Raw genomic sequence first — 21,178 nt, 5'->3', positions numbered from 1 at the left:
CCCTGCAATATTCCTAGCTGTTTCTCTCATCCCAGTAGGTCCCAGTTTGCTGCGATCATCCCGTTCCACGGGAGGGCAGCGAATGGCCGCAGCAGGTCCAGCTCGGGTGGGGGTTGGGGTCCTGCTGGAGAAGGATCCAGGGGAGGCAAAGAAATGGGGGAAAATAATTGTATAAAAAGGGGGGAAAGACAAGCATTTGCTGGGGATGGAGATTTGAGCTTCTTCCATCAAGAAGCCGCTTCTCGTTACTTCCAGGAGATCCTTGGTGGAGGTGGCCATGTATTTCGGCATGAGGAGGGGGCGCTGCTGGAACCCATGCGGTGAGGGCTCTGCCGGGGTGATGCTGGAGGCTACGAGGCCGCGGCGGCGCTGGGTAAGGGCTTCGCCCCTTTCGCTCTCACTTAGGGCGCCTTCGGCTGCGCAAAATGATTCCTGCAGCGTCAGGTGTCGACTTCTTTATGCTTTTCCCTTCTTAAATCATTTCCCCTCTTAAATGGTGGGGGCAGGCAGGCAAGGAAAGCTGATTCCCAGCAGTCATTTCCCTGTGAGAAATCCCCAGAGCTCTGCATTTTGAACAAATAATACTCATCAATAAAGCCAAGGGTGGGCTGTGCGTGAGGCCCGTGAGGTGGGGGCGGCTTGAGGGCAACGTGGTTGCACCCAGGGAATGCGTGGGAATGCCTGAAACAAAAGGAGGGGTATTTTTCTCTTCTGCTGGGTGGGTTTTTAACTCTTTCTTTGTATTTCTCTTAACCTTGTTTTCCTCCTCTGCTCCTCAAACCGATAATTGCAGCCACGTCTGGCAAATGCCCTTCCCTGGGGTGACGAAATGGGAAAGAATAAACTATCTGAGCTGCTCCCACGCGTCTGTTTTTACTGGGGCTCCACTTTATTAAAACAAAAGGTGGCACAAGGGGAAAAACCAATGTGGGAAAGTGCCCGGAAAGGTTTATTCCTGGTGCCGACCCCAGCCCGGTGCTGGCTTCCAACCTCACCGCCCATCCCGAACACGCCGCGCGTTGGACAGGCAGAGGCGGAGGCGTGGACGGCAGCAAAGCTGTCGTGGGAAATTAAAGAAGAGCTCGCTGCAGCTGATCCTGAGATTTAGCCCTCCTAAAAAGCTGTTTTCCCTAATTTTTGTGTGGGAGGGGTCCCGGGAGATACCTGTGAGCTCGTTGAAAGGCTTTAAGGAAGTTCCTGGCGGTATCTCAGTTCAAGGGAGAGGAAGGGAGCTGTGACTCATGCCCTTATCAGCCAGCAGCTTTCCAGACCAAGGCCACGGCTCCTTTAGGACGAGCTCAGAGGTTGTCCCTCCAGTCTTTGCTGGTGCCTGTTGTTCAGTGACATCACAAGCGTGACTTTGAGGGAAAAAACGCTCTTGCAAAGGCAATGCCTGCACTGCATATATATATATATAGAGACAGAGATGTAAATCGCACACGCAGGGGTCGGCTGCATGCTCGGCCCTTGGGCAGCAGCGGCGATGCACCCGGGACGGACAGACGGACAGACAGTGAGGAAGGTGTGACCTGAGGGTTTGTACTTTGACCTTGTCTCGGAGGCAGTTATGGGTTTGTGCCTGCCCGGATCTGCTCCACCTCCCTTCCCAGAAGCCATAAAGCACGAAGAGAAAGGGAATTTTGCTCTCGGTTTCAGGTCCCTTGTGGGGCTCCGCTGTTGTCTCCCCCTTCCCAGCCCCACGGCGGGGGGCAGGAGCGCAGCACCGCAGCCCACCCCCGCCAGGAGCGATGGCTGCCTGCATCCCAGCAGGCAGGGCTGGTAGGGCAGGGCGCTTGGGCGGGCATCGGGGGGACACGCGGGTGGAAGGGGCCCCCAGGGGTGCAGCCGGCCATGGGGGTCCCCACGGGGACATTTGGGGACCTCCCCCAAACAGGGGACCCAGCTCTCCCAGGGGCAAATCTGAATGGGGGTGGGGGTTTTGGGGTGCGGGGGATTTATGGGATGGTTTGTTGTGGTTCTGTTTAAGAGTGCAGCCTGTTCAACCCTGCCCCATGGTGTCAGGCATGTGTCACCCCCCAGCTCTCCCAGGTCCCCTCAAAATGTGGCCCCTGTGCGAGAACTTTGTCTGCTGCCACCACATCTCGGAGCCATGCAGGACTGTGGAGGCCTTTCCCCCTCTCTGGTTTCCTCAGGAACATTAACTTGCAGGTTTCCCCCTACATTTGAACAGAACCAGAACAAGCACCAGCTCCCACCACCCCAAACTGCCCCTTTCTCCCTCCTGCCCTCCCGGCCTTGCGGGAAGCCCTGAGCCCTTGCCGAGTTGTGACAGCAGTGCCGCACCTGAGCCCGGGCTGTGCAAAGAGCACCGTCAGAGACACCAGAATGGGGGTATTTTATTCTGTGGGTGGGTGGGAAAAGGTCGAGGGAGGAGGGGCACCTCCATCCTTGGAGGTACCAACCTCACGCGGGCAGGACCCAGAGCTACCCAACCCCTCGGCCCGCTCTGAGCAGGGCTTGGTGCAGGGACCCCACTGATCCCACCCACCCTACACGCTTTTTCACCACTGCCGAGTTCTCCAGCGTTTTCTGTCCAGGCCTCATCTACAAACCCCCCTTCCAATGGGTGGTCTCGGCACCGCCCCCACGTTTGTGTTAAATGGATTTGTCGTTTCCCTCCGTTCATCTTTCCCCAGTGAAACCGGATGGGAAGGTGCTGGTTTCCTCACGCCCCTGCCTCCCTCGCGTCACCTCTGCCCTGGCTTGTGCTGTGATTTTCTCCTGTGCCTTTCTCGTCCCTGAGCTGGAGGGCGGTAAGGATCTCCAGAACTTCTCCCATGACACCCATCCTTTGGGATATATTTTTTCCCCCCGGCATCTTACCATGATGCAAAAGGTGTATTTAAAAGGCAGGTGGGATAAAGAGCAAGGTGTGGGGTCTCGTGGGAGGTGGTGGAAGCGCCCTACGAAGCGGTGAGGGTTTGGGGATCCATCACCTCCATGGGTGGAGCTCCAGAGCCAGCCCAGTCCTCGACCGTCTAAAAAGACCCCAAGCTCTGCCTCCAGCACTTCCAGACGTGCCACGAACCCAACCACAGGCCTTAAAAACCCAACTCAATTACGTGCACGTCGAGGCAGCAGCAGAACCGCGTGTGCCCGTGTGTCTCAGGCATGTCTTCTTCTCACCCGCCACCTTTCGCAGCCCAGTTCAGGGTCTTGGGACCCGACCAGCCGGTCACTGCCGTCGTGGGAGAAGACGTCGTGCTGCCTTGCCTCCTCTCCCCGAGGCTGAACGCCAAGAACATGGACGTCCTGTGGTTTTGGTCCACATCCTCCATCCATGTCCACTATCACCACAGCGGGTGCGACGACTACTCCTTCCAGCATCCCCAATACCGGGGGAGGACAGAGCTGTCGAAGGAGGGCCTCTCTGTTGGGGACGTTTCCTTGAGGATCCTCAGCGCCCGGCTGAGCGATGAGGGACAGTACCGGTGTCTCGTCCAAGATGGGGATTCTTATGAAGAAGCCTCTGTGGAGCTGCAGGTAGCAGGTAAAAGGCAGGAGTCAGGGTTGTCTACAAGATGCGCCCCCGGCATGTCCCATTCGCCCACCCCCACGCACAAATCCCCTCTGGTCTTTCTCTGCTGGGCAGCCCAGCTCCTCGCGAGCACCTCCCCACCTGCCTGGCCCCAGCTCCCTGCACAACAGGACCTGGCCCACGGCCAAAGCCCTCACACCTCTCCAGGAGAGCAGCACCAGCCTCCGGAGAAACAAATCAGGCTTGGGTGTGCCCAGAGTGAAAGTCCGTGCGGTTCTGGGTTCATTTGGGGCAGGAGGCAAAGAGGGAGAAATGCCACCAATTCCAGGCCAAGCTCAGAGGTTTCCGTGAGTCTCTCACCAGGGCTGCCCTGACTTTGTGGCTGTGGGTGGAAGGAGCTGTGGGAAGGTCTCCTCCGGGACGGGCGCTCGGTTTGGCTGATAGAGGTGGGGGATTTTGGTCCCAGTTTCAGGTTCCAGCCCCCTCCTCTCCGTGGAGGATGCCCAGGATGGGGGAGTGCGAGTGAGATGTCGAGCGACCGGCTGGTACCCAAAGCCTGAGATGGTGTGGAGAGATGTCCAGGGCCAGCAGCTCCCGCCCGTCACCCAGTCCGACTCCCAAGACCAGAACGGCCTCTTTGAAGTGGAGAAGTCCATCGTCATCCAAAGAAACGCAGAACAAAACGTGTCCTGTTCCGTCAGGAACACGCGGCTTCCCCAGGAGAAGGAGGCGCCCATTTATATCTCAGGTGATTGGCCACCAGCATTGAGCTGTTAAAAGCCAGACGTGGGAAATAAGGGGATTCACCCCTGAATTTTATGCCCGCAATCGTTGTGGGCTGCCCCTGAGGAGGGTTCTGGTCATGGGGGGCTGTTGCAGCCCCAGGCGGGTCCCTTGGGCTGTGGCGCTCCATGGATCAGGAGCGTGTGATGGAGGAGGAGCTGGTCTGTGGAGCATCAGGGATCCCATCAGGAGCATCCAAGTACTGTTTAAGGAGAAAAATACTGTCAGTCTATTTTCTTAGAAACCTTGAATAAATCAAGGGTATTTTTAAATTAAAATTGAAGAACACTCTATATAAATATCAACCTCAGTTCTAAATAATTCAACAAAGATGCTCAAAGTTTATGGAAAGGCACGTTCACTCTAACACACAACGTACACCCCTCATTGCATCCCAGATTAAGCCAATTGGGGCAATTTTCCTATTCCAGACTCCATTTTCCTAAAGGAGTTTACCTGGAAGGTGGCTTTCTTCGTGACCCTGGCTGCCTGCTTCGCTTCCCTGGTTGTCATCTGTCTTCTTATCCCATGGCTACGAGGTAAGGCATTAGGCAGGAGCAAGAGGACTTTGGGGCACCCAAGAGGGTCTCTGAGCACCCAAGAGCACATGGAAATGACGTGGACCTGCTCACGGGAGGACCAGCTGCCCCCACACATTTCAGACTCACTCGAGCTCAGTCCCACTGAAACATGCCAAAAAGAGCACTTTGGAGGCCCCAAACGCAGAATCTCCATCCCCAAGAGCTCACGCCCTTGACCAGGGGGAACCACCACAGCCTCAAAGCAAACCCCGGGGCTGCGGGCGCAGGAGGCAGAGCTCCAACACCACCAGACACCCCCATGTCACACCAAACCCCAAATCCAGCATCAGCCGACCCAAAACACACCTGAAATGTCCCCATTGTGGGTCACCCTCACGTGACGTAGGTGTGGGTGAACCCGTCCTTTAACCCATGCGATGTTCTCTCTTCTCTCTTACAGCCCAAAGCAGAAAACTTGGTAAGAGACCCTTTTCCCCCCAACCTCTCATGACGTAGCTGTGGGTGAACCCTGCCTTTAACCCACATCACGTTATGTCTTCTCTCTTACAGCCCAACAAGCCACACAAATTGGTAAGAGACACTTTATTTTTCTCCCCCTTCTCCTTAAATACGGTGGGGATGGTTTGGTAGCATGGGAGGGTTGGCTCTCGCATGCGTGCATCCCCTAGATTTGCCTTGAAAGTGGCATTTGGTGGGTAATTTCACACCAAAAAGACATTTGAAAGAATTATGAGGGGTGGGGAAGGGTTGAAAAGACTTCATTTAAATCCTGAAAGCACACCAAATAGAACGGAATTAGGGAAATCCCTATTTTCCTCCTGCTGTTTCCCCTTTTCTAACCACGCTCTGCCAGTGATGCCGTTGGTGCGGAGCTGCCGCCCCCTTCCCCTACCCCAGGCCGCTCACAAGTTCCTGTCAGGAAGGAAACTTCCTCTCACAGTTATTCCTGCTTTTCCTTCCAGGGAAACGCGATGCCGAAATCCGTAAGTGATGTGGGGTTTTTCTCTCACTGAGGGGAAAATACGAGCTGCAGAGGGACGCTTGCTTCATGGCGGCAGTTCCTGAGGCAGCGGGGAGGGGGCGAGCAAATGCGGGACCAGATCAAGTGCCTGACTTCATCGGAGCTGGCCAACGTGGGTGACCGACCCTAGGGAAGACCAAATCTCTTCACTTTTGGGTAATAAACCCCTGAGGAGATGGGCTGCGGTTTAGGAAGCCCGTCCGTAGCCCGCAGGTTTGTAGGAGTTGAATTCTACCTCGGGTACGGCTTTTGAGGAGAGCTTGGCTTTGGGGTAACCGAATTCTGGAATAACAAAAATCAGCCTCCCTGGCTTTGGAGGAGTAGCAATATGGAGGAAGAAAAACCAGCTTCCTCATCCTCAAGGGAATAAAACCCACCTTGGCATGATTGTCCCCAAAGGCCACCCCAGACAGCGATAAATCCCCATCTTCCCTTGGCGCCCAACGTCAAGTCGCCAGCGTTGATGGCCACATGGCTAACGGAGAGGCCTCAAGCGAGAGGAGGACCCAGGCACCCTTCTGCTCTTGGCCTCAGGGCACGCCGCCCATCAAAACCCTCTTTCAGACAACCAGTTCAGCAGGTTTTACCCCCAGAAAATTTAAAACACCATTCAACACGGACTGTTTTGGCGTGGGGAGGAATGGGTCTCGCTCAGATTTGTTACCAAGCCCCCTCCAAGAATGATTGAAAACACTCCCAGGGGTAAAAAAAAACCCAAACTGGACCAGGAAAGATGTCCATGTTCCCATTTTGGTGAATCTACGTTGTCAAATAAGGTAAATTTGAGTACATGAAAGGCAAGCATGGGTGGGACTGGTCTGCAGCGCTGGGGGCCACCACCCCAAATCACCCCACGGCCCCTCCTCATGCTACCGCACCTGCTTGTGACCACGTCTCTTTGCTTTCAGGGTGGAGAAACGCCTTTGTGCCGGTGGAAGAAGGTACGGGGGTGTGGGGCTTTGCCTCTCCATGGGTGTCTTCCCCTGTGCTGCTGGTTGGGGGGTGGGTACATGGAGGGCTGAGCCTCCACGCCCCACCTGCTCTGATGCCCCCCGCTCCCTTTCCCCACCACATCTCCCTTTTTCTGTCTCTCTTTTTGTGGCACTTGAGGTCCCACAAATCACTTCTCCAAGGGGAGCCCACCTGAGGAGACCCCAAAGGCAACGGGGGTCTCCAGCTGAGCTCTCCCCCTCTCCCCGCAGTGCACGTCACGCTGGACGCGGACACGGCGCACCCACAGCTCATCCTCTCGGATGGTGGGAAGAGTGTACGGCGCGGTGTCACGCGGCAAGAGGTGCCAGATAACCCCGAGAGATACGACACCGACTGCTGCGTCCTGGGCCAGGAGGGATTCACCTCCGGGAGATACTTCTGGGATGTGGATGTGGGGATGGAGGAAGGAGGGATCTGGGCATTGGGGGTGGCCAAGGAGTCCACGGAGAGGAAGGGGGAGATCGACCTGGATCCTCGAAATGTCATCTGGGCTATTTGTCACTGGAAGGGAGAGTATCGGGCTCTGACCTCCCCTGAGCGCACAGTTCTCAGCCTCACAAAGAGACCCCGGACAATTCGGGTTTCCCTGGACACTGAGGCACAGAAGGTAGCCTTCTTCAACGCTGACAACCAAGACCTGCTCTACACCTTCCAACTGGGCCCCTTGAGTGGGGAGAGGATCCGTCCCTGGTTCTGGGTGTACCTGTCCGCCCAACTCACCCTGAAGTCACCTCCTTCGCCCCCACCCGTCCCCAGCGAGGAGGAGCCTCTGCTCCCTTCCTGCACCCCCCTGCCGACCCTCCCCACGGGACGACGGGCCCCGCGCACGCCGACAGCAGGACATGACCAAGACGGGGAAATCCATGCTGCTGTCCACGAGCAGCCATGATCAATGCCCAAGGCTCTGCCAGCTGCGTCGTGCCACCAGGGCGCCCCGAGACTCTCCCAGTGAAGCCATGGCGGCCCCTCCACCTGAGCAGAGCTATCCCCGCTCCTGCTGGAGCTTGCGACAAGATGTAGCCGTGGCTAAGGCACATTCGCCTCTCCTAAGGTGATGTCTCCAAGCAAGGCGCTTCCGCTGAGACGTCCTTGTGCTTCTGCTACGGGCAGAGTCCAACCCAACCAGGCTGTTGGGACCCGAGGGCGTCAGAACCCCCCTGAGATAGGGAAAAGAAACCCCCCCAGTGCCAGAACCGAGATGAGAGTCTGGGGAGAAGGAGCCGCACATCTCCACCCTCTTCCTCCCTACTTCACCTCCAGCCCCCAAAGCCTGTAAAGGAGATTTAATCTCACAACTCACCCAGTCGTTCGGGAGAAGCCACAGGGCAGCAGTTGAACTGCATGACCGCGTGTCGTCCACTGCCAGAATCCATTGCGAACCCCAGATTGGGGAATCTTAGTTCTAGATTTAAATTGAACCTTTGGAACCGTAAGAGCTCAAAATTCGGTAACAGCAGGTAAAGTAATTGCATTTGGGTGTTGCTACGGTGTCATGGAGTTTGTGCATATACACATTTAAGCGATAAGGATCGTTGTGTTCACGTCCCAAACATCACTGAAAATCTAACTGATTAATTGAACTGAATAAAGCGAGTGGCAAAGTCAAGGCAGGACCTGAGGCTTCAATAAAATCGGTCAGTTAAAGACAATATTACATAAAATGTACCACTGAAGTGATACGTTTAACTGTAGAAAGACCTTGCAGTGTCTCGGCGTGGGGGGCGGCTCTGTGCAGTCACCACCCAGCCCCCACCGTTGTGGGAAAATGAGTTGAATAAAGCCCCTCCGCGCTGGGTGGAGTTTGGCGCTTTGCACAGCGGGCGAAGGAACCCGCTTTTTGGGAGAACAGTGGAGTGACCATCACCCGAGGGAGCCCATCCCCCCTGGGGGAGCATCACCTCCGGTTGAGCACCCTCCATCGGAGAACATAACCCCTGGGGGAATCATCGCCCATGGGAGAGCATTGTCCCTGGGAGGGTTAGTCCTTGGGTGACCATCCCCCCCAGGAGAGCCTCACCCCAGGGGACCGTCAGCACCCCGGGAGAACATCATCCCCAGGAAAGCATCACCCCTGGGGAGCATCATCTTTGGGTGCCCATCACCCAAGGGAGGGGACATCACCCCTGGGGGAGCATGACCTGCAGGAGAGCCCCCTCCCACACAGACCATCGCCCACATAGGGGCATCATCTTCACGTGACCATCACCCAAGGGAGACCATCACCCATGGAGGGGGCGTCATCCTCGGGTGACCATCACCCAAGGGAGACCATCACCCATGGAGGGGGCATCATCCTCACGTGACCATCACCCAAGGGAGACCATCACCCATGGGGGAGCATCTCCCAGGGGTTCAGCAAGGCCCCGCTGGGTGCAGCCTGGCCTTGCGTTTCTTGAACCATCTCTGGGTGCAGAAAGGGGTGACGGGAAGAGAGAACCAGCATCTGCTGAGGTTTTTCCCCCCCAAACAACTGCAAATGCATTGGGGGTCGGTGAGATTTGGGGTTTAAAAGCCGCTGCCAGGGCAGGTCGGGGCTCTGCTGCCGACTTCCTCCAGCTCAGCCAGAAGCTGAAGAAAAAGAGAAGCTCCCTTTAGCTGAACCGTGCGTGGAGGGAAGTGGGACACGCACCCCTTGGAGATGCCTACGGGGCTCAGCAGTCACCAGCAGAAGGGTCCGCAGACAGGACCCTGTCCTCAGGCAGCATTGTCAGAGCCTAATCAGGGCTTATTAGCATTATCAGGGCTAATTAGCATGAACGACCCTGATCAGCCCCACCTAGGACCAGCTGATGGCCCAAGGGCTCTCCTTAAGCCCAGCCCAGGGTGCTGGGCTCTGTTGGGGGGGCCATGGCCAAGGCTGAGCTGCAGCCCATGGTTCCTCCTGATGTGCAGACTTGGTTCCTGCCTCGACCCTGGACCTGCCTCATCCCTCTGGCTTTGCCTGATGATCCGGACCCTTGGCGGAACGTGGCTGCTCTGCAGGACCCTTCCTCCCCATCAAGTCACCCACAGAGGTGTCAAGGAGAGAATTTTTATAGGAAAAGCCTATTTTATGAATACATTGGAATGCGTGGGGAGGTGGTAGATGTCAGGAACTGAGTGCCTGGCCAGAGACCACCCCCAGCCCTTCAACTGGCCCCGTTTGATGAGGCTTTGGGGGCTGGAGATGAAGTAGAGAGGAAGAGGGTGGAGATGTGCGGCTCCTTCTCCCCAGACTCTCATCTCGGTTCTGGCACTGGGGGGGTTTCTTTTCCCTATCTCAGGGGGGTTCTGACGCCCTCGGGTCCCAACAGCCTGGTTGGGTTGGACTCTGCCCGTAGCAGAAGCACAAGGACGTCTCAGCGGAAGCGCCTTGCTTGGAGACATCACCTTAGGAGAGGCGAATGTGCCTTAGCCACGGCTACATCTTGTCGCAAGCTCCAGCAGGAGCGGGGATAGCTCTGCTCAGGTGGAGGGGCCGCCATGGCTTCACTGGGAGAGTCTCGGGGCGCCCTGGTGGCACGACGCAGCTGGCAGAGCCTTGGGCATTGATCATGGCTGCTCGTGGACAGCAGCATGGATTTCCCCGTCTTGGTCATGTCCTGCTGTCGGCGTGCGCGGGGCCCGTCGTCCCGTGGGGAGGGTCGGCAGGGGGGTGCAGGAAGGGAGCAGAGGCTCCTCCTCGCTGGGGACGGGTGGGGGCGAAGGAGGTGACTTCAGGGTGAGTTGGGCGGACACGTACACCCAGAACCAGGGACGGATCCTCTCCCCACTCAAGGGGCCCAGTTGGAAGGTGTAGAGCAGTTCTTGGTTGTCAGCGTTGAAGAAGGCTACCTTCTGTGCCTCAGTGTCCAGGGAAACCCGAATTGTCCGGGGTCTCTTTGTGAGGCTGAGAGCTGTGCGCTCAGGGGAGGTCAGAGCCCAATACTCTCCCCACCAGTGACCAATAGCCCAGATCCCGTTTCGAGGATCCCGGTCGATCTCCCCCTTCCTCTCCGTGGACTCCTTGGCCACCCCCAATGCCCAGATCCCTCCTTCCTCCATCCCCACATCCACATCCCAGAAGTATCTCCCGGAGGTGAATCCCTCCTGGCCCAGGACGCAGCGGTCGGTGTCGTATCTCTCGGGGTTATCTGGCACCTCTTGCCGCGTGACTCCGCGCCGTACGCTCTTCCCACCATCCGAGAGGATGAGCTGTGGGTGCGCCGTGTCCGCGTCCAGCGTGACGTGCACTGCGGGGAGAGGGGGAGAGCTCAGCTGGAGACCCCCGTTGCCTTTGGGGTCTCCTCAGGTGGGCTCCCCTTGGAGAAGTGATTTGTGGGACCTCAAGTGCCACAAAAAGAGAGACAGAAAAAGGGAGATGTGGTGGGGAAAGGGAGCGGGGGGCATCAGAGCAGGTGGGGCGTGGAGGCTCAGCCCTCCATGTACCCACCCCCCCACCAGCAGCACAGGGGAAGACACCCATGGAGAGGCAAAGCCCCACACCCCCGTACCTTCTTCCACCGGCACAAAGGCGTTTCTCCACCCTGAAAGCAAAGAGACGTGGTCACAAGCAGGTGTGGTGGCATGAGGAGGGGCCGTGGGGTGATTTGGGGTGGTGGTCCCCAGCGCTGCAGACCAGTCCCAGCCATGCTTGCCTTTCATGTACTCAAATTTACCTTATTTGACAACGTAGATTCACCAAAATGGGAACATGGACATCCTTCCTGGTCCAGTTTGGGGTTTTTAGTTAGCCCCTGGGAGTGTTTTCAATCACTCTTGGAGGGGGCTTGGTAACAAACCTGAGCAAGGCACATCCCATCCCCCTCGCCCCTCCCCCTGCCCCCTGAATTCTGTGCTGTGTGAAAGACCACGCGGGTGGGGGAAGAGCAAGGATCAAACTTACGCAGCTCCGAGACATGTTTCTCTGAAAAAGAAAGAGCAAGAACTGTTTTCAGTAAAAGCATGTGCTTGTTGGGCTCCAACCCTCATCCCCTGGTCCCTACGTAGCCACCAAAGCCACGGGTGTGTTAAGAGGTGCTTTTATGGTGCCAGAGCTCCAGAATCTGCCCAGGGAGGGGAGAGGGGATGGGAGGGGAAACCGGCTCGAAGGAAGGACTTTGGGGCACCCAAAGGGCTGGGAGGAGTTGGTGGGGTTGGTGCCACCAGAGAGTTGGGCTCAAGCTCATGGGAAGCTGGATGACGAAGGTTTGGGGAAGGTCGTCTCCTTTGTTTAGGGGGTTTCAGGGGTGGAGGAAGCAAAGCAGGGCTTGTGTATTTCCATCTCCCGACCCCTGGAAGGGAAATAACAATTTAACTCAAAGCAGGAAGAAATAGGCGGGATTGCTGGAAAATGCTCATTTGGTGGCGGGAACTTGTCCAGGCGCCCGAGGACCTCTTTGCTTTTCTGCTGCCTGGGGCTTTGGGAGTTGAGCTGAAGGAAGGGTTGGGTTGATGTTGGAAGGGGGGCAGGTTTAATTTTCTGGGGGTAAAACCTGCTGAACTGGTTGTCTGAAAGAGGGTTTTGATGGGCGGCGTGCCCTGAGGCCAAGAGCAGAAGGGTGCCTGGGTCCTCCTCTCGCTTGAGGCCTCTCCGTTAGCCATGTGGCCATCAACGCTGGCGACTTGACGTTGGACGCCAAGGGCAGATGGGGATTTATCGCTGTCTGGGGTGGCCTTTGGGGACAATCATGCCAAGGTGGGTTTTATTTCTCTGAGGATGAGGAAGCTTGTGTTTACTCCTCCAAAATGTTATTCCTCAAAATGCAGGAATAACTGTGAGAGGAAGTTTCCTTCCTGACAGGAACTTGTGAGCGGCCTGGGGTAGGGGAAGGGGGCGGCAGCTCCGCACCAACGGCATCACTGGCAGAGCGTGGCTAGAAAAGGGGAAACAGCAGGAGGAAAATAGGGATTTCCCTAATTCCGTGTGTATTTGGTGTGCTTTCAGGATTTAAATGAAGTCTTTTCAACCCTTCCCCACTCCTCATAATTCTTTCAAATGTCTTTTTGGTGTGAAATTACCCAGCAAATGCCACTTTCAAGGCAAATCTAGGGGATGCACGCATGCGAGAGCCAACCCTCCCATGCTACCAAACCATCCCCACCGTATTTAAGGAGAAGGGGGAGAAAAATAAAGTGTCTCTTACCAATTTGTGTGGCTTGTTGGGCTGTAAGAGAGAAGACATAACGTGACGTGGGTTACCGGAAGGTTTCTCCCACACCTACGTCACGCGAGGTTGACCCACAATGGGGACATTTCAGGTGTGTTTTGGGTCAGCTGATGCTGGATTTGGGGTTTGGTGTGACATGGGGGTGTCTGGTGGTGTTGGAGCTCTGCCTCCTGCGCCCGCAGCCCCGGGGTTTGCTTTGAGGCTGTGGTGGTTCCCCCTGGTCAAGGGCGTGAGCTCTTGGGGATGGAGATTCTGCGTTTGGGGCCTCCACAGTGCTCTTTTTGGCATGTTTCAGTGGGACAGAGCTCGAGTGAGTCTGAAATGTGTGGGGGCAGCTGGTCCTCCCGTGAGCAGGTCCACGTCATTCCGTGTGCTCTTGGGTGCTCAGAGACCCTCTTGGGTGCCCCAAAGTCCCCTTGCTCCTGCCTAATGCCTTACCTCGTAGCCGTGAGATGAAAAGAGGGAAGGCAACCAGGGAAGCGAAGCAGGCAGCCAGGGTCACAAAGAAAGCCACCTTCCAGGGATATTCCTTTAGGAAAATGGAGTCTGGAATAGGAAAATTGCCCAAATTAGGTTAATCTGGGATGCAATGAGGGGTGTACGTTGTGTGTTGGAGTGAACGTGCCTTTCCATAAACTTTGAGCATCTTTGTTGAATTATTTAGAACTGACGTTGATATTTCATAGAGTATTCTTCAATTTTAATAAAGTAATCTCTGATTCAGCCATGGTTCTTTAGAAAACTATGCTGAGACCAACTTTCTCCTGAAACAATACTTGGATGCTCCTGATGGGATCCCTGATGCTCCACAGACCAGCTCCTCCTCCATCACACCCTCGTGATCCATGGAGCGCCACAGCCCGAGGGACCCGCCTGGGGCTGCAACAGCCCCCCATGACCAGAACCCTCCTCAGGGGCAGCCCACAACAATTGCGGGCATAAAATTCAGGGGTGAATCCCCTTATTTCCCACGTCTGGCTTTTAACAGCTCAATGCTGGTGGCCAATCACCTGAGATATAAATGGGCGCCTCCTTCTCCTGGGGAAGCCGCGTGTTCCTGACGGAACAGGACACGTTTTGTTCTGCGTTTCTTTGGATGACGATGGACTTCTCCACTTCAAAGAGGCCGTTCTGGTCTTGGGAGTCGGACTGGGTGACGGGCGGGAGCTGCTGGCCCTGGACATCTCTCCACACCATCTCAGGCTTTGGGTACCAGCCGGTCGCTCGACATCTCACTCGCACTCCCCCATCCTGGGCATCCTCCACGGAGAGGAGGGGGCTGGAACCTGAAACTGGGACCAAAATCCCCCACCTCTATCAGCCAAACCGAGCGCCCGTCCCGGAGGAGACCTTCCCACAGCTCCTTCCACCCACAGCCACAAAGTCAGGGCAGCCCTGGTGAGAGACTCACGGAAACCTCTGAGCTTGGCCTGGAATTGGTGGCATTTCTCCCTCTTTGCCTCCTGCCCCAAATGAACCCAGAACCGCACGGACTTTCACTCTGGGCACACCCAAGCCTGATTTGTTTCTCCGGAGGCTGGTGTTGCTCTCCTGGAGAGGTGTGAGGGCTGTGGCCGTGGGCCAGGTCCTGTTGTGCAGGGATCTGGGGCCAGGCAGGTGGGGAGGTGCTCGCGAGGAGCTGGGCTGCCCAGCAGAGAAAGACCAGAGGGGATTTGTGCGTGGGGGTGGGCGAATGGGACATGCCGGGGGCGCATCTTGTAGACAACCCTGACTCCTGCCTTTTACCTGCTACCTGCAGCTCCACAGAGGCTTCTTCATAAGAATCCCCATCTTGGACGAGACACCGGTACTGTCCCTCATCGCTCAGCCGGGTGCTGAGGATCCTCAAGGAAACGTCCCCAACAGAGAGGCCCTCCTTCGACAGCGCTGTCCTCCCCCGGTATTGGGGATTCTGGAAGGAGTAGTCGTCGCACCCGCTGCGGTGATAGTGGACGTGGTTGGAGGTTATCGACTGAAACCACAGGACGTCCATGTTCTCGGCGTTCAGCCTCGGGGAGAGGAGGCAAGGCAGCACGACGTCTTCTCCCACGACGGCAGTGACCGGCTGGTCGGGTCCCAAGACCCTGAACTGGGCTGCGAAAGGTGGCGGGTGAGAAGAAGACACGCCTGAGACACACGGGCACACGCGGTTCTGCTGCTGCCTCGACGTGCACGTAATTGAGTTGGGTTTTTAAGGCCTGTGGTTGGGTTCGTGGCACGTCTGGAAGTGCTGGAGGCAGAGCTTGGGGTCTTTTTAGACGGTCGAGGACTGGGCTGGCTCTGGAGCTCCACCCATGGAGGTGATGGATCCCCAAACCCTCACCGCTTCATAGGGCGCTTCCACCACCTCCCACGAGACCCCACACCTTGCTCTTTATCCCACCTGCCTTTTAAATACACCTTTTGCATCGTGTTAAGATGCCGGGGGGAAAAAATATATCCCAAAGGATGGGTGTCATGGGAGAAGTTCTGGAGATCCTTACCGCCCTCCAGCTCAGGGACGAGAAAGGCACAGGAGAAAATCACAGCACAAGCCAGGGCAGAGGTGACGCGAGGGAGGCAGGGGCGTGAGGAAACCAGCACCTTCCCATCCGGTTTCACTGGGGAAAGATGAACGGAGGGAAACGACAAATCCATTTAACACAAACGTGGGGGCGGTGCCGAGACCACCCATTGGAAGGGGGGTTTGTAGATGAGGCCTGGACAGAAAACGCTGGAGAACTCGGCAGTGGTGAAAAAGCGTGTAGGGTGGGTGGGATCAGTGGGGTCCCTGCACCAAGCCCTGCTCAGAGCGGGCCGAGGGGTTGGGTAGCTCTGGGTCCTGCCCGCGTGAGGTTGGTACCTCCAAGGATGGAGGTGCCCCTCCTCCCTCGACCTTTTCCCACCCACCCACAGAATAAAATACCCCCATTCTGCTGTCTCTGACGGTGCTCTTTGCACAGCCCGGGCTCAGGTGCGGCACTGCTGTCACAACTCGGCAAGGGCTCAGGGCTTCCCGCAAAGCCGGGAGGGCAGGAGGGAGAAAGGGGCAGTTTGGGGTGGTGGGAGCTGGTGCTTGTTCTGGTTCTGTTCAAATGTAGGGGGAAACCTGCAAGTTAATGTTCCTGAGGAAACCAGAGAGGGGGAAAGGCCTCCACAGTCCTGCATGGCTCCGAGATGTGGTGGCAGCAGACAAAGTTCTCGCACAGGGGCCACATTTTGAGGGGACCTGGGAGAGCTGGGGGGTGACACATGCCTGACACCATGGGGCAGGGTTGAACAGGCTGCGCTCTTAAACAGAACCACAACAAACCATCCCATAAATCCCCCGCACCCCAAAACCCCCACCCCCATTCAGATTTGCCCCTGGGAGAGCTGGGTCCCCTGGTTGGGGGAGGTCCCCAAATGTCCCCGTGGGGACCCCCATGGCCGGCTGCACCCCTGGGGGCCCCTTCCACCCGCGTGTCCCCCCGATGCCCGCCCAAGCGCCCTGCCCTACCAGCCCTGCCTGCTGGGATGCAGGCAGCCATCGCTCCTGGCGGGGGTGGGCTGCGGTGCTGCGCTCCTGCCCCCCGCCGTGGGGCTGGGAAGGGGGAGACAACAGCGGAGCCCCACAAGGGACCTGAAACCGAGAGCAAAATTCCCTTTCTCTTCGTGCTTTATGGCTTCTGGGAAGGGAGGTGGAGCAGATCCGGGCAGGCACAAACCCATAACTGCCTCCGAGACAAGGTCAAAGTACAAACCCTCAGGTCACACCTTCCTCACTGTCTGTCCGTCTGTCCGTCCCGGGTGCATCGCCGCTGCTGCCCAAGGGCCGAGCATGCAGCCGACCCCTGCGTGTGCGATTTACATCTCTCTCTCTATATATATATATATGCAGTGCAGGCATTGCCTTTGCAAGAGCGTTTTTTCCCTCAAAGTCACGCTTGTGATGTCACTGAACAACAGGCACCAGCAAAGACTGGAGGGACAACCTCTGAGCTCGTCCTAAAGGAGCCGTGGCCTTGGTCTGGAAAGCTGCTGGCTGATAAGGGCATGAGTCACAGCTCCCTTCCTCTCCCTTGAACTGAGATACCGCCAGGAACTTCCTTAAAGCCTTTCAACGAGCTCACAGGTATCTCCCGGGACCCCTCCCACACAAAAAATAGGGAAAACAGCTTTTTAGGAGGGCTAAATCTCAGGATCAGCTGCAGCGAGCTCTTCTTTAATTTCCCACGACAGCTTTGCTGCCGTCCACGCCTCCGCCTCTGCCTGTCCAACGCGCGGCGTGTTCGGGATGGGCGGTGAGGTTGGAAGCCAGCACCGGGCTGGGGTCGGCACCAGGAATAAACCTTTCTGGGCACTTTCCCACATTGGTTTTTCCCCTTGTGCCACCTTTTGTTTTAATAAAGCGGAGCCCCAGTAAAAACAGACGCGTGGGAGCAGCTCAGATAGTTTATTCTTTCCCATTTCGTCACCCCAGGGAAGGGCATTTGCCAGACGTGGCTGCAATTATCGGTTTGAGGAGCAGAGGAGGAAAACAAGGTTAAGAAAAATACAAAGAAAGAGTTAAAAACCCACCCAGCAGAAGAGAAAAATACCCCTCCTTTTGTTTCAGGCATTCCCACGCATTCCCTGGGTGCAACCACGTTGCCCTCAAGCCGCCCCCACCTCACGGGCCTCACGCACAGCCCACCCTTGGCTTTATCGATGAGTATTATTTGTGAAAAGTAAAAGGGAGTCTCCATCTTATTTATAGCTGCCCCTTAAGTCCTGGTACACAGGGATGAGATCCCCTCTGAGCCTCCTTTTCTCAAGGCTGAACAAGCCCAGCTCTCCCAGCCTACCCTCGTATGGCAGCTTCCCAGTCCTCTGATCATCCTGGTGGCCCCTCTCTGGACCCCTTCCAGCCTGGCCACATCCTTTTTGTAGAGTGGGGACCAGAACTGCACACAGCGCTCCAGGGGTGGCCTGACCAGCGCTGAGTAGAGCGGGATGATGACTTCTTTCTCTCTGCTGGCAATGCCCTTGTTGACACAACCCAGCATCCCGTTGGCCTTCTTGGCCGCAGCAGCCACTGTTCGCTCATGTTGAGCTTTCTGTCCACCAGGACCCCCAGGTCCCTCCCCACAGAGCTGCTCTCCAGCCAGGTGGATCCCAGCCTGTGCTGCACTCCCGGATTATGTTTTCCCAGGTGCAGGACCTTGCACTTGTCCTTGTTGAACTTTGTAAGGTTCTTGCTGGCCCAGTCCTCCAGCCTACCCAGACCTCCCTGCAGAGCAGCTCTCCCTTCTGGAGTGTCTGCTTCCCCACTCACCTTGGTGCCATCAGCCAACTTCATCAGGCCACACTTGATGCCATTATCCAGATCACTTATAAAGATGTTGAATAACATTGGGCCCAATATCGATCCCTGGGGGACCCCACCAGTGACAGGTTGCCAGTCTGAGAAGGAGCTATTTACCACCACCCGTTGGGTGCGGCCCGTCAGCCAGGTCCCCACCCACTGCACAGACCCCTTGTCTGGGCCATAACACATCAATTTCTCCAGGAGGAGGCTGGGGGGGACCGTATCAAAGGCCTTGGAGAAGCCCAGGTGGACAATGTCCACCGCCCGCCCCATGTCAGCCAGGCAAGTCACTGTGTCGTAGAAGGCCACCAGGTTTGTCAAGAACGATCTGCCCTTAGCGAAGCCATGTTGGCTTTTCCCAATCACGTGCTTCACTTGACTTGTGACGGCCCCCAGGAGGAGTCGTTCCATAACTTTCCCAGGGACTGAAGTAAGGCTGATGGGCCTGGAGTTACCCAGATCCTCCCTCGAGCCCTTCCTGTAGATGGGGACAACATTTGCCTTCCTCCAGTCCTCTGGGACATCCCCCGTCCTCCGTGACTTCTCAAAGATTATGGAGAGCGGCCTTGCGATGATGTCAGCCAGCTCTCTCACACCCTCGGGTGGATGGCGCCAGGGCCCATGGATTTGTGGGGGTCAAGCTCCTGCAGTAGTTCATACACTACCTCTTCCCTCACCGACGGTGGGTCGGTGTTTGGTTCAATTTGGATTTGAGTAGACCCAGGAGGTCATGGTTGAGCCACGGGGGCGTCTTGCTGCGCTTACTGCCCTTTCCTTTGTAGGGGATGAACTGGCTTTGTGCTTCCAAGAGAGAGTTCTTGAAGAACCCCCAGCTCTCACTGGCTCCGTTGTCTTCCACGGAAGCCTCCCATCGAATCCCTCCCAGCCGAGCCCTGAGTGAGCTGAAGTTTGCTCTTCCGAAATCCAGAACCCTTGCCTTAGAGCTGACCTCCAGCACGCTCAGCAGCATCCCCAGCTCCACAACGTTGTGGTCGGTGCAGCCGAGGCTGCCGCTGACCGAGATATGACACAGCAGGCTTTCTCGGCCTGAGAGCGGCAAGTCCAGCAGCGCCTCCTCCCTGCTTGGCCCGTCGAACGCCGGCATGAGGAAGCGGTCCTCTACGCGTCCAGGCCCTTGGTGGGTGACGTGCGAGCTGCCGCGTTGTTCTCCCAGCAGGTGTCTGCAATGAGTCGGGGTGTTGGCAAGAACTAACACGGCGGGGCCTTTAGGTGAACTCTCCTCATTAGAACGCCCAACGTCCCCCAAAGCAGGGCAGAAACCCCCCTGCTCCAATGAGCCCCTCGCTCTCTGGGCACGCGTGGGGCATTGAAAGGGAGCTGAACCTTTCAAGCGGAGCGAGACGAGGACTGAGCAGCAGCTCGATGGGCGGGAGTGCGGGTGTTGGCTGTCACGGGCACAGGGCGCTGTACCAATGCCTCGCAGCGCACGGCAGCTCTGTGCAGTCACCGCCCAGCCCCCAGCCCAGCGCCCAAACGGGCCCATCCAAACCCCGCGGCTCTGGGCGGAGGTTGGCGTTTTGCAGCGCGGGCGAAGGAACCCGCTCTTCGGGACCACAGCTCTGGGGGCCCAGGCGGGGCCCGTGGCAGCGACCGCACCGCGCCTGCCTCATCCTTGGCCTGGCCCAGCGCCCTCTCCTTCCAGTGCTCTGCAGCTTCTTTGCTGAAGGCTCCAGCTCCAGCGTGAATTTAATTCCCTGCAGAGGCTCGAGAGGGGCGGGGGGGTCGGCCCTGTCGTGCCCCCACTGAGCGGGTGGTCGCCACCTCCCCCCGCCGCTGATTCGGCGCCTTCTGGGCCCAGAAGTTCCCTTTCATCGCTGGTGACGTCCCATCTGGCCTCCCCTTACCTCCCCCCCCCTCTCTGCGGCAGGACGGCTCCGCTGCCAGGCTTTCCGCAGGCCCTCGTCAGCGCGGCGTGCGTTGCTGGTACCCTCTCGCCCGGCCCCAGCGTTATTTACTGCCTTGTGGAGGTTCTCAGGGGTAAGTTGCCACCCCTCACGCTGACCCTCTCTTAACTACGACTAACTCCTGCGCTACCCCGCCGCATCCCAGAAGAACAGGCACGTTTGCGGTCACAATTCCCCCCTTTGGGAGTTTCAGACGTTTCACCCGGGACGTCCATAATCTGTGGCCCGTGTTACGCTTCCGACAAAGACAGTCCTCAGCATCGCCGGCTTCATGCGGCTCGTTGTCGTTGCAAGGGTGGGCGTCGCAGCCCCTGGAACAACCGAACCCGGGACCAAACCACCCTGCGAGGGACCGTCCACCCGCCCTTCCAAACCCTAAGTCTGTGGCTCTCCGTCCCAGGCCGAGCGCGGCGCCCGCTCCCCAGGACCTGCCCGGCTTTCTGTCTTACAGGAATAACAGGAGGAGAATCGGGTTTCACGTGCTGCGGCTGCTGTTGTGGTGCTGTTCTTGCGTGAGGAGCACGTGCTGTCTGCTCTCGGCCCTCTGCGGGCCTTAACCAAAGGCACTAACCTCCCTGCCGGGCCCGGGTACCGCATCCTGCGGGGTTTCTGCTCCAATGCGCCTCAGGCGGGGACACAAGGAGAAATACTCGAGGTGTTTTGCACCTTCCCGAAGCCTGGACCTAATTTCAGAACGAAACTGGCCTCTAATCCTTCACTTCCTGCTGGCGGCATTACAACAGTTAGAGTTTTGGCCTCCGTATCTCCATCACCGTCCCCCACAAAACTGCAAGAACTGCAACTGAGAGCGCGCCCTGTGCACAGCCTAAATCCGCATAAGCGATGCCCTGAGCCCAGGCACGACTCACGACTCGCCCCTTTCCAAGGGCTTTTGTTCTGTTTCTCCACAGCCCACGTACCTGCTGGGCGTCCTGCCCCGAGCCGGCTGTGACCAGCCCGCGGCCCTCCTCCATCAAGC

General features: G+C 57.3%; 2 protein-coding genes across 10 annotated transcripts in view; one reads left to right on the top strand and one right to left on the bottom strand.

Annotated features, from left to right (window-relative positions):
- The first annotated feature begins 324 nt into the window (after positions 1-324).
- The window catches only part of LOC142049066 (butyrophilin subfamily 1 member A1-like), a 34,311-nt gene continuing 13,457 nt past the window's right edge, over positions 325-21,178 (top strand). For 3 of the 9 annotated variants that reach the window (XM_075076463.1, XM_075076465.1, XM_075076462.1), the window contains exons 1-8: positions 1,998-2,017; positions 2,198-2,352; positions 2,658-2,774; positions 3,164-3,511; positions 3,966-4,247; positions 4,714-4,821; positions 5,374-5,394; positions 5,787-5,807. In XM_075076463.1, coding sequence (XP_074932564.1) covers positions 2,013-2,017; positions 2,198-2,352; positions 2,658-2,774; positions 3,164-3,511; positions 3,966-4,247; positions 4,714-4,821; positions 5,374-5,394; positions 5,787-5,807 — 1,057 coding nt within the window. In that variant the 5' untranslated portion in view covers positions 1,998-2,012. Of the gene's footprint in view, positions 1,780-1,997; positions 2,018-2,197; positions 2,353-2,657; positions 2,775-3,163; positions 3,512-3,965; positions 4,248-4,713; positions 4,822-5,373; positions 5,395-5,786; positions 5,808-6,753; positions 6,787-7,047; positions 8,500-21,178 lie in introns of those variants that run through there. The other 6 variants (XM_075076464.1, XM_075076471.1, XM_075076466.1 and 3 more) reach the window with 6 other exon arrangements.
- On the bottom strand, positions 9,856-16,623 carry LOC142049102 (butyrophilin subfamily 1 member A1-like). The gene is given in 11 exon segments (XM_075076570.1): positions 9,856-11,049; positions 11,311-11,343; positions 11,703-11,731; positions 11,862-11,925; positions 11,928-12,057; positions 12,935-12,963; positions 13,405-13,512; positions 13,977-14,258; positions 14,713-15,060; positions 15,450-15,566; positions 16,445-16,623. Coding segments are annotated over 11 exon segments (1,851 nt in total). The 5' UTR covers positions 16,476-16,623; the 3' UTR covers positions 9,856-10,369.

The sequence above is a fragment of the Phalacrocorax aristotelis genome, chromosome 31 (assembly GCF_949628215.1).
Source record: "Phalacrocorax aristotelis chromosome 31, bGulAri2.1, whole genome shotgun sequence".
Lineage (NCBI taxonomy): Eukaryota > Metazoa > Chordata > Aves > Suliformes > Phalacrocoracidae > Phalacrocorax > Phalacrocorax aristotelis.
The sequence above is the reverse complement of the archived record's forward strand: the minus strand, read 5'-3'. Positions and strand labels throughout refer to the sequence as shown.